We start from the raw sequence: 13117 nt of genomic DNA, 5'->3' as shown, positions 1-13117 counted from the left end.
ACTTTTGCCTAACGACCCCCCTTTGATATAAAATGTGTAAAGTGGTCGAAACTGACCAGTCGTATTTTCAACACAGATTTTATGGTACTTACCGTCTGTAAATCAGGCTAATTTTTTGCATGCAATATGTAAATGGCTAGTCGGTTTTACTCAGGGCTAAAAAATGACCGAGCGGCGCAGGGAAGTGCGGGCACTCGACCACTTTATATATATATATATATATATATATATATATATATATATATATATATATATATATATATATATATATATATATATATATATATACCATGTACCATGTACCTAAATTTTATAATCTGTATGTTTTTCTTTTTAATGTGTATAAGGGTAGAGAAAATCGCCTATGACTCAATAAATACAAAATAAAAATAATTAGGACTTATTATACATTTCCTACTAATCTGTTGTATCAAATAATGTTTTCAAACTTATTTTTAAGATGATCCATATTAGTGACCCGTGCCTTAAAAAACTTTAACATTTCTCACCAGGTTATGAAAAAGCGGAATGTTAGCTTTAAGGTTAATGTATTTCTTAAATATACTATTTTACAACATATATGAATATGTTTAGTAACAATGTATAGCCATTACGAAAAGAAAAAATAACGTACCACAAAGCTGTGAACTTGAGTTGTAGATTGCAAGCGTGTCTTTGCACGAGCAGGCACAGGTATTGGGATCCTGAACGGTACTCGCCACGGGGCAGGTGTTGATACATTCACAGCTGCAGGTATTTATGTTCAGCCTTTTGCCTACTGGACACGTTGTTGTACAAATAGCAGGACAAGCACATCGATTAATGACCTCGGCACGCTGGCCGTTAGGGCAGGTATTAGAGCATTCACAAGTGCAACTGTTGGCTGGGTTCGCAACTTGACCACTTGGGCAAGAGTTCGGACATTGGCAAATGCAATTGCTGGGATTTGGTAGAAGACCACTTGGACATCTATTTGCACATTGACAAGCGCATCCATTGTCTGGATTTGGTGCTTGACCACTAGGACATGTATTTGTGCATTCACAAGCGCATCTGTTGTCTGGATTGGGTGATTGTCCTGTTGGGCAGGAATTGGCACATTGACATCTGCATCCATTATTTAGATTTGGTGCTTGACCACTTGGACAGGTATTTGAGCATTCACAAGCGCATCCTCTAATTAGATTAGGTGCTTGACCACTAGGACATCTATTTGCGCATTGACAAGTGCATCCATTGTCTGGATTTGGTGCTTGACCATTTGGACAGGTATTTGTGCATTCACAAGCGCATCCTCTAATTAGATTAGGTGCTTGACCACTAGGACATCTATTTGCGCATTGACAAGCGCAATCATTGTCTGGATTTGGTGCTTGACCATTTGGACAGGTATTTGTATTTGTGCATTCACAAGCGCATCTATTGTCTGGATTTGGTGATAGTCCTCTTTGACAAGTATTTGCACATCTACAAATGCATCCGTTATCTGGATTTGGTGCTTGACCATTTGGACATCTATTTGCGCATTGACAAGCGCAGCCATTTTCTGGATTTGGTGCTTGACCATTTGGACAGGTATTTGTGCATTCACAAGCGCATCCTCTAATTAGATTAGGTGCTTGACCACTAGGACATCTATTTGCGCATTGACAAGCGCAACCATTGTCTGGATTTGGTGCTTGACCATTTGGACAGGTATTTGTATTTGTGCATTCACAAGCGCATCTATTGTCTGGATTTGGTCTTTGACCATTAGGACAGGTTCTTGTGCATTGACAAGCGCAACCATTGTCTGGATTTGGTGCTTGGCCATTTGGACATGTATTTGTATTTGTGCATTGACAAGCGCATCTGTTGTCTGGATTTGGCGATTGACCTGTTGGGCAGGAATTGGCACATTGACATCTGCATCCATTATTTAGATTTGGTGCTTGACCACTTGGACAGGTATTTGTGCATTCACAAGTGCATCCTTTGTTTAGATTTGGTGCTTGACCACTTGGACAGGTATTTGTGCATTGACAAGCGCATCCACTGTTTTGATTAGGTGCTTGACCACTCGGACAGGTATTTATGCATTGACAAGCGCATCCATTGTCTGGATTTGGTGCTTGACCACTAGGACATGTATTTGTGCATTCACAAGCGCATCTGTTGTCTGGATTGGGTGATTGTCCTCTTGGGCAGGTATTTGTGCATTCACAAGCGCATCCTCTGTTTGGATTTGGTGAATAACCTGTTTGGCAGGAATTGGGACATTGACATGTGCATCCAGTATTTGGATTCGGTGCTTGACCACTAGGACATGTATTTGTGCATTCGCAAGTGCATCCTCTGTTTAGATTAGGCGCTTGACCTGTTGGGCAAGAATTGGGACATTGACATCTGCATTCAGTATTTGGATTAGGTACTTGGCCATTTGGACAGGAATTTGTGCATTCACAAATGCATCCTCTGTTTATATTAGGTGATTGACCTGTTGGGCAAGAATTGGGACATTGACATCTGCATCCATTATTTGGATTTGGTGCTTGACCACTTGGACAGGTATTTGTGCATTGACAAGCGCATCCACTGTTTGGATTTGGTGCTTGACCACTAGGACATGTATTTGTGCATTCACAAGCGCATCTGTTGTCTGGATTGGGTGATAGTCCTCTTGGACAGGTATTTGTGCATTCACAAGCGCATCCTCTGTTTGGATTTGGTGAATAACCTGTTTGGCAGGAATTGGGACATTGACATGTGCATCCAGTATTTGGATTCGGTGCTTGACCACTTGGACAGGTATTTGTGCATTCACAAGCGCATCCTCTGCTTAGATTAGGTACTTGACCACTAGGACATCTATTTGCGCATTGACAAGCGCATCCATTGTCTGGATTTGGTGCTTGACCATTTGGACAGGTATTTGTGCATTCACAAGCGCATCCTCTAATTAGATTAGGTGCTTGACCACTAGGACATCTATTTGCGCATTGACAAGCGCATCCATTGTCTGGATTTGGTGCTTGACCATTTGGACAGGTATTTGTGCATTCACAAGCGCATCCTCTAATTAGATTAGGTGCTTGACCACTAGGACATCTATTTGCGCATTGACAAGCGCAACCATTGTCTGGATTTGGTGCTTGACCATTTGGACAGGTATTTGTATTTGTGCATTCACAAGCGCATCTATTGTCTGGATTTGGTGATAGTCCTCTTTGACAAGTATTTGCACATCTACAAGCGCATCCATTGTCTGGATTTGGTGCTTGACCATTTGGACAGGTATTTGTGCATTCACAAGCGCATCCTCTAATTAGATTAGGTGCTTGACCACTAGGACATCTATTTGCGCATCGACAAGCGCATCCATTGTCTGGATTTGGTGCTTGACCGTTTGGACAGGTATTTGTGCATTCACAAGCGCATCCTCTAATTAGATTAGGTGCTTGACCACTAGGACATCTATTTGCGCATTGACAAGCGCATCCATTGTCTGGATTTGGTGCTTGACCATTTGGACAGGTATTTGTGCATTCACAAGCGCATCCTCTAATTAGATTAGGTGCTTGACCACTAGGACATCTATTTGCGCATTGACAAGCGCATCCATTGTCTGGATTTGGTGCTTGACCATTTGGACAGGTATTTGTGCATTCACAAGCGCATCCTCTAATTAGATTAGGTGCTTGACCACTAGGACATCTATTTGCGCATTGACAGGCGCATCCATTGTCTGGATTTGGTGCTTGACCATTTGGACAGGTATTTGTGCATTCACAAGCGCATCCTCTAATTAGATTAGGTGCTTGACCACTAGGACATCTATTTGCGCATTGACAAGCGCATCCATTGTCTGGATTTGGTGCTTGACCATTTGGACAGGTATTTGTGCATTCACAAGCGCATCCTCTAATTAGATTAGGTGCTTGACCACTAGGACATCTATTTGCGCATTGACAAGCGCATCCATTGTCTGGATTTGGTGCTTGACCATTTGGACAGGTATTTGTATTTGTGCATTCACAAGCGCATCTATTGTCTGGATTTGGTGATAGTCCTCTTTGACAAGTATTTGCACATCTACAAATGCATCCGTTATCTGGATTTGGTGCTTGACCATTTGGACATGTATTTATGCATTGACAAGCGCAGCCATTTTCTGGATTTGGTCTTTGACCATTAGGACAGGTTCTTGTGCATTGACATGCGCATCCATTATCTGGATTTGGTGCTTGGCCATTTGGACATGTATTTGTATTTGTGCATTGACAAGCGCATCTGTTGTCTGGATTTGGCGATTGACCTGTTGGGCAGGAATTGGTACATTGACATCTGCATCCATTATTTAGATTTGGTGCTTGACCACTTGGACAGGTATTTGTGCATTCACAAGTGCATCCTTTGTTTAGATTTGGTGCTTGACCACTTGGACAGGTATTTGTGCATTGACAAGCGCATCCACTGTTTTGATTAGGTGCTTGACCACTCGGACAGGTATTTATGCATTGACAAGCGCATCCATTGTCTGGATTTGGTGCTTGACCACTAGGACATGTATTTGTGCATTCACAAGCGCATCTGTTGTCTGGATTGGGTGATAGTCCTCTTGGACAGGTATTTGTGCATTCACAAGCGCATTCTCTGTTTGGATTTGGTGAATAACCTGTTTGGCAGGAATTGGGACATTGACATGTGCATCCAGTATTTGGATTCGGTGCTTGGCCACTTGGACAGGTATTTGTGCATTCACAAGCGCATCCTCTGCTTAGAATAGGTGCTTGACCACTAGGACATCTATTTGCGCATCGACAAGCGCATCCATTGTCTGGATTTGGTGCTTGACCATTTGGACAGGTATTTGTGCATTCACAAGCGCATCTGTTGTCTGGATTTGGTGATAGTCCTCTTTGACAAGTATTTGCACATCTACAAATGCATCCGTTATCTGGATTTGGTGCTTGACCATTTGGACATGTATTTGTGCATTGACAAGCGCATCCATTGTCTGGATTAGGTCTTTGACCATTTGGACATACATTCGAACATTGACAAGCACAGTTGTTATTCGGGTTCGGAGTTAGGCCTTGGGGACAAATGTTTGAGCAATCGGCACACACACAGTTCCTACTGATCAAAGCTGGCTGACCATTGTAGCATTTATTTGAGCACTCACAGCTGCAGTCATTGCCTGGGTTCGCTGATTGACCTCTTGGACACACGTTAGAACACGTGCATTTGCAGTTGTTGCTGGTGTCGACAAACTGGCCCCTCGGGCAAGTATTGCTGCACGTACATCTGCATCCATTGTTCGGGTCTGCTGTTTGTCCCCCACTGCATACATTAGCACATCCACATCTGCAGTTGTTGGCCGGGTCTGCTACTTGCCCTGTTGCGCATCTGTTGCTGCATTGACATGCGCAGTTGCTAGTAGGGTTCGGAGTTTGTCCTGCGGGACAGGTATTCGTACACCCGGGGCAGTTGCAGTTGTTACTGACACTTGCCAGCACGCCGTTGGGGCAGGTATTGGTGCACTGACAGTTGCAGTTGTTGTTTGGGTGAGCGAACTGACCCGTGGGGCAGGACCTTGAGCACGTGCAGGCACAGCCGTTAGCCACATCCGGCTGTTGACCGCTGGGGCAGCTGTTCGTGCATACGCAAGCACAATCTTGACTGGCGTCGGGTCGTTGACCTGTAGGGCACCTGTTATTGCAGACGCAGGCGCAGGTGGTGGCGTCTGGGGTCTGGCCGCTGGGGCACCTGTTGTTACACCCACACTGGCAGTTCCTACTGGGGTCAGCGACCTGCCCTGAAGGACACGCGTTTGTGCATCTAGCCGAGCACTGACAATTGTTGACGATGTTCGGGATCTGCCCGCTAGGACAGGTGTTGCTGCACTCACACGTGCAGCTGTTGTTGGCATTGGCTAACTGACCTGGTGGACACGCCCTGCTGCATGCACACCGACAGTTTCTGCTCACATCGGCAAACTGACCAGAGGGACAAGTGTTCGTGCACCCACAAGCGCAGTTGTTGTTTAAATCCGGTTGCTGACCACTCGGACAAGTATTTCTACATCTGGCGTCTGTACAAAGAAGAAAAAAACGTTTTACAATCGCTGTGAAGACTTAAACATATTTGTTTATAGGCAGAGCTCTCCTGTTGATTATTGTGCAAGAAACGTATCCCAAGTTGAGTGGACGTGCAGACCAACTTACCACAAGAATTTGTTGTTGCGTTGTAAATGAGACGTGTGTCGAGACAAGTGCAGTCGCAGACTCCAGTGACTCTGGCGGTTGTAGGGCAGGTTCTTGGACAAGCTGGGGAAAGGAATTTAAATCTCTATATTCTCGCCACCCAGTACTAACCAATACGTGTTTATCTTTTAACTTGGTACAGCTATGTTGAAATGTATAAAGGCTGCTTAGGTGAGCACAAAACTAATAGTTACCACAGCGGCAAGGGACTTGGGTTGTATCGAGAACTTGGGGGCGAGTGCAGTCAGCTGCCGTTAACAGACAGGCGCCCTTTTCATCGACACCTGGGGATGCGATTGAAAAAAAAAATGGGATATGGCTAAACATGGGCTTTGGCTATACACATGAAAATATGGTTCCCAGAAAAATGCGCATACGGAAAAATGCGCATACGGAAAAATGCGCATACGGAAAAATGCGCAACGGAAAAATGCGCAACGGAAAAATGCGCAAACAGAACAATGCGCAAATACAAACTAATTATTTCTAATATACTTTAATTTTGTCATATTTCGTGGAAATATGTTTTATTCTGCTACAGTGAACATGTAGTCACTCTTTGCTAATTTCTATAAATGCTCGCTTTCCGTTGTGCATCTTTCTTTCCGGTCACCGAAAATATAGGGGTATTTTCAAACATACACAAAGTATGAGATTTCGTCAAGCACATAAAACATGGAATCAGTGTAAACAAATGTTAACATGGGATCTAGCTAAATAAATAAAAAAATATAGGATTTGGACAACAAAAGAGAAACCGGACGTAGTGACTTGATCACATGGATAAACTAGTCGCTATTAATAATTTGATTTAAAATTATTGAAACCTCTTTGTACTTTTGACAAGCCTTTCGTACATAGGTTTATATTATAAAATACGTTTTGATGCGATTATCGTAGCAAGTCTTAAATTATGGGATAATTGCTCATTGCACAGGGTGATTTCTGTACGTGTTAGTCCCGGGTGCTTTATATTTCATTTCTTGGGCATAAGGCCTAAACAAATTCACTCACAGTTGCAGTTGGGACCACGTGTTGTTCCCACTGGGCAGACGTTGTTACACTGACATGCGCAGTTGCCATCTTGAAACTGAAGATAATGATAAATATCAGATGTTACAGTATTAGGGGCAGGGTTATAAAACAGTTTGTGATTGATAAAAATATGAATTCGCGAGGTGGATTTCAGCACCAAGGAAACTTACCTGGCCATTGTCGCAGCGTGTGGGACAGGCACTGCATGAGCAATCCTCAAGCTGTCGGGTTCCCTGCGGGCAGGTGTTGGGGCAGAAGCATCTGCAGGAGTCATCTTGCTGCTGGCCGGCTGGACACTGGTTCACGCACATACAGTTGCAGTTGGCGTCGTGGGTTTTCTCGTTCGGACAGGGCGTCGAACAGGCTGGGCAAACACATAATAAACTTGAGTTATGTGCGATTGGTGTTTTTACACGTACACTTGTTATAGTCTGGTTGTATAGAATGTATTGCAACTTTTGTATTATATTTATAACGTCCTTGAAGTTATTCTTTGTTCTGTAAATTACAAATTTAATTCTCTCTTTTTTTTTTTTTTTTTTTTTTTTTTTGTGAAAACGAACCTCGGAACACAAGGTACCAAGCTTTTAGAAGAGACTATACGTCCTTTATAAAAAAAATTGCAACATTCCACCATTTACATTATTAGAATGTTTCTAGGGTTACAAAACCATTTTCAAGACCGTGGTCTCTAGAACTAGAAGGTTGGGACAGTTAGACAATGAACTTATTAAAATATAGCCATTTTGTTTTATACTCACCACATGCGCAGGTTCGCTGGTCGAACACGAAAGGTGCCCTGCAAGATTGTTGATTGAGGGGGCATTGACCTGTGGGGTGGGGGGAGGGAATAGGCGATTAAGTTAGTGTTAATCATTGTCGCAGTGTTGGTTTTCTTAAATCTCTGTCGTGTTGTTGGTTTTCTTAAATCTCTGTCGTGTTGTTGGTTTTTTTAAATCTCTGTCGTGTTGTTGGTTTCTTTAAATCTGAGTCGTGTTGTTGATTTTCTAAAATCTCTGTCGTGTTGTTGGTTTTCTAAAATCTCTGTCGTGTTGTTGGTTTTCTAAAATCTCTGTCGTGTTGTTGGTTTTCTTAACAAAATCATATGCGCATTATTTATTTATTTAAAATTATGGTGTTGGTTTCATTAAATCAATGGCGCGTAGTTTGTTTTATTACATTATTCGAGACAAAAAATATCGAATAAGATTTGACTGATGTCGCACTTGTTGCTTACCGCTGTATCCGGAACACAGAATCTCGCTGAGCCGGACAGAGAACAGGTCGGTGAAGGAGTTGACGCTGAAGACGTTGGTCCTGTCCCCGCCGGATAGCACCAAGAGAACTTGATCCGTCATGGCGGTGCCAACCCGGATGATGATGACTGGGTAGCCGCGATCACGTGCTTGCTGGATGGCCTGGATTGGTGGGATGTGGATCATGTGACGACGGATTATTGTGGGATATATGATGGCGTTTGTGGATTGGTGGGATGTGATGACGGTTGGGATTATTGCGGGGTTTATGATGGCGTTTATGTATTATTACAACAGTTTATGTTGTAACAGTAATATTGCCTTAATTACCTGTCTTACTTAAAGGTAAAAAACCATACCTATCCTCAGTGGCGTAGCGAGGTCGGGTGTCACCCGGTGCGGCACTTAATGGTGTCACCCCCCAGAGGCGTAGCGACCCTTCCCGGGGACAAACTTTCAAGTTTTCGATTTGCACCCCCCCCCCCCCTCAAACTTTCAATTTGCACCCCCCCCCTCAAGTTTTCGATTTGCACCCCCCCTCAAACTTTCGATTTGCACACCCCCCCCCCCCTCGTTTTTCTCTATATATTTTGCTATTTTTTGCCTTGGTGTCACCCCCCTAAATGGTGTCACCCGGTGCGGTCCGCCCCTCCCCCTCGCTACGCCCCTGCCTATCCTACTTAAAGGTAAAAAACCATACCTATCCTACTTAAAGGTAAAAAACCATACCTATCCTACTTAAAGGTAAAAACCTTACCTGTCCTACTTAAAGGTAAAAAATCTTACCTATCCTACTTAAACGTAAATAAAACCTACCAAAGCTTAATACCTCTACGGTCCAATTCTCACCTGTCTTGTTGCATCAGCATCAAAAGGGGGCCCGTCTGTGATGAGAACCAACGAGGACGGCCTGTCCCTGATGTCGTCATCCAGCATCCCCACGGACTGTATCACCGCCAGGTCGGTACCGGTTCCTCCCGTCCGTGGGAACTTCAAGGTCATGCGAATTTTCTCAGCCAGGAGATATTTGTCTTCCATCAGCTGCAACAAAAAGTTATCAAACAAATGTTATCGTTGGTTATTGGTTATCAACGTTGCTATTCGTAATCAAATCTTTGCCTTTCGGTTTCATGTTGTAAACTAAGGGAAGTGATTCGCTAATTCGGTCTAAACTGATGACCGTCAAGATTGATCTAGGGGTCATCCATAAATGACGTCACGCTTTTTTTGGACGATTTTTACCTCTCCCCTCCGTCACACATCGTCACAAAAAGCCAGACCCCCCCCCCCCCTAAAATGACGTCACACCTCAGTCTACAACCCCCCCCCTCAAAATTGCAGTTGAATTTTTCTCAAACCATCAATATTTTCCCAAAATCTTGTCTGAACTTTGTCAAAATCGAGTATGTTAATCAATTCCTATAAAATAGTTTTCTAAAACGCGAAATAACGTCTAAAACTTGTTTTCTAACATTGCTTTTTTATAATGCAAACGTGTGACGTCGCAGGATCTGAACCCCCCTCCCCCTCATCATACACTGTTACAAAATTACTGACCCCCCCCCCCTCCCCCCTACGAGTGTGACGTCATTTATGGACGACCCCCCAAAGTACTATGGGCGCAGATCACCGCCATCGATTGCCTTAATTTCCCCTTTCTAAAAACTTTACATAGAATAATCTCATGATACTTTAAAATTAATTAAACTGCGCCAAAATATGTGAAAAATGATAGACAATTGCATTGTCGTCGAAATACACTAGATGCAAAGTTGGTAAAAAAAAAGGGGGAGAAACGTCGATTCTTATGTTTTTTACCATAGACAGAAAGAGTGAGCAATTATTTATTTAAAACATAATTAATTATTATATTATGTAAATAATATAATTCTTTTAGTATAACTGACCCTTATTCTGGTGTCCCCTGGCTGAACATTGGGATCTGTCCCATAAATGTTGACCCCAATAGCGTTGTTGACGTAACGGTAGCGCATAGCCGTGTATGCCAGGTACTGACGTACGGTTTCCTTACGTCTCAGGACGCTGTCGGACCCGTCCACCACAAACAGTACATCACGACATGCTGGGGACACGGGGAGTACAGATTAGAGAACTTGGGAACATCTGTGATGTTGTGATTAAAATGGCTTCGTCTAAAAAGAACACCGTTCCTTTAAAGTTTAAATTTTACTTACTTGAATTTTTCGGGACTGGCGGCAGTATCGTAGCTGGGGAAGGATGAATATATAGATTTTAAGTTGTGAGTCTGTTAAAAACACTAGTTTTATTATATATTAATGCCCCCAAATTCCCCAAAATTTAGTCATTTTAACGGACCCAAATTATGAAAATTTATAATTAATTAGTTTAATGATATGCACTTAAAATGTTTAGCTGAGTACCCCAAAAAATGGTAGGTTATGAATTCATTGTTTATTGGGCTTAAAATATAATACAATATTTTATGAATGGTGGAAATCCTACGATGGGATTAAGTTTTCAATTTTTTTTTCCAACAATTTTTTTAAATGGAAACACATTTGCGTATGTACCTTTAAAAAGCTGTAGAGAAAAAAATTGTTTGCTCTCTCTAGTATTAAAACTAAAAGAGGTTGTTGTTTTTTTTTTATTCGGGGCCTACCTACTTAAACAGAATATTAACTTAGACAAGCCACTAATCTAGACTCTAGACAGACCACTCACCTGGACAAGCCACTAATCTAGACAGACCACTAACCTAGACAGACCACTCACCTAGACAGGCCACTCACCTAGACAAGCCACTAATCTAGACAGACCACTCACCTAGACAAGCCACTAGACATACCACTCACCTAGACAAGCCACTAACCTAGACAAGCCACTAATCTAGACAGACCACTCACCTGGACAGACCACTAATCTAGACAGACCACTAATCTAGATAGACCACTCACCTGGACAGGCCACAAGTGAAGACCAGTCGATGGCCGTTCTGTACTCCTGTACGATGTGTGAAATGTCTTTCAGTAGCTCCAACAGAGCGTCCTCCAGCGATAAGCTGATTATAAGAATTTCTCGATCTTTTGCGATTTTAGCTTCCTGTGGACAAAGTTTATGTTTTATATATGAACATGTCCGCAGTGTGGGAAAGAATACAAAGTTTTACAAACAAGAGTTGGCAACTTTATAAAGTACGAGCTGCATACCCGTGTTCCGCCACGGTTAATCTTTTTAAATGTACCAACTATGAAACAGAACAAAACTAAACACAAACACAAAAGAAAACGCAAAGAAAAACACAATGCAAACGCAAAAAAAAAAATTCATCACACAAACACAAAAGAAAACACAAACAATAACCTACACGAAAAAAATAAAATAAAAAATAACGCACTGATTAAAACGAACGTAGGCGCCATAGTGCTCACGAGAAGGTCCGGAGCGCCGGAGGACGCCCTGATTGTGATTTAGTGTTTATGTTTACTTTTATGGTTCCAAAATCTACGCATAAGTGTTCTCAATTCCTACTCCTAAAGTAGGCCTGCGATTTGCTATTTTCGTATACCCGAAAATTAGCGGTCCACAGTTAAATTTACAATTGAATTTTTACCAAGGGGGGTGGGGGGGGGCGGAATAAATATTCCGGGGCGGTCCACAGTCTAATTTACATTATAATTTTTTATTGGGGGCAGGAGGGGGGGGCGGACTAAATTTTCCGTGCATCATGAGGGAGGAGGCACCACCCTCTCCCCCCAAAAGAGATACCTGAAAGAAACACTGGACACGTTGCGCAGACATACGATCTATTCATCTATCAATACAAAAAAGGAAAGACAGTTAGCAACGCACCTGTATGGTGGCCCTCTGGTTGTCAGGGTTACCGTCAGACAACAAGACGATGATGTTCCCGCTTCTCTCACCGTTGTAGGCGCGGGCTTCGATCGCGGAGTAGTCGAGGAGGTTTTGCCTGTTGGGATAGCAGTACTGTTTTAAAAATCTGGCGAATCTACCCACACATGATATACGCATGTAGCCTTTCTGGGCGTTAATAAAGTTACATAGAGGTGGCAAATATAGAAACATAGAGACATTACTAGACGTCAATCGTGTTACTTTACGAAAAACAGAAAAGCTGATGAATAGACTACAGTTCTAAACCCAAGGGAGCCCTATTCCGGTAGCTAATTAATTTTCTATACATGCATGTGACTTTTTGGTGCAGAAAATAAAATAATTGTACACATAAAGTATTCTAATGTACGAAAACATAAAACCAAGGCTGTACATTCGTCGTTTAGTTTAAAACTCCCCCCCCCCCACCCCCAAACACATGCCAGCTTCCCATTGACACCAAGACCCACCTAGCTCTACGTAAAGCTGTCGGGATGGCTGTCTTCCTCCTGGGCTGTTTGAGTTCGTCCACCTGCTTGACGAGCAGCTCTATCTCCTGGGCTGTTCGCGGCTTGATGGGAATCTCTTCCGTCACGTCGCTGGAACATGGAGACAAATGGGCAACGATTCAAAATGTGAACAGCTTGACACGATTCAAACAAACTGTCAACAGCTTGACGCGTATAGTGTACTTACCTAAACAATATG

General features: G+C 42.8%; 1 protein-coding gene across 1 annotated transcript in view; it reads right to left on the bottom strand.

Moving 5' to 3' along the window:
* LOC131928359 (balbiani ring protein 3) overlaps nt 1-13117 on the bottom strand; it is a 43042-nt gene that overhangs the window by 10529 nt on the left and 19396 nt on the right. Inside the window, exons 5-17 of the mRNA XM_059284367.1 lie at nt 12880-13008; nt 12368-12485; nt 11473-11617; nt 10732-10764; nt 10444-10619; nt 9386-9577; nt 8518-8698; nt 8042-8110; nt 7451-7644; nt 7260-7335; nt 6440-6529; nt 6207-6308; nt 635-6073 (exon numbers count right to left, since the gene is read on the bottom strand). Of these exons, the coding sequence (XP_059140350.1) occupies nt 635-6073; nt 6207-6308; nt 6440-6529; nt 7260-7335; nt 7451-7644; nt 8042-8110; nt 8518-8698; nt 9386-9577; nt 10444-10619; nt 10732-10764; nt 11473-11617; nt 12368-12485; nt 12880-13008 (6944 nt within the window). The remainder of the gene's footprint in view (nt 1-634; nt 6074-6206; nt 6309-6439; nt 6530-7259; nt 7336-7450; nt 7645-8041; nt 8111-8517; nt 8699-9385; nt 9578-10443; nt 10620-10731; nt 10765-11472; nt 11618-12367; nt 12486-12879; nt 13009-13117) is intronic.

Source organism: Physella acuta, unplaced genomic scaffold, assembly GCF_028476545.2.
Source record: "Physella acuta isolate Inbredline_101_S28 unplaced genomic scaffold, ASM2847654v3 ptg001490l, whole genome shotgun sequence".
NCBI classification, from domain to species: Eukaryota; Metazoa; Mollusca; class Gastropoda; family Physidae; genus Physella; species Physella acuta.
The sequence above is the reverse complement of the archived record's forward strand: the minus strand, read 5'-3'. Positions and strand labels throughout refer to the sequence as shown.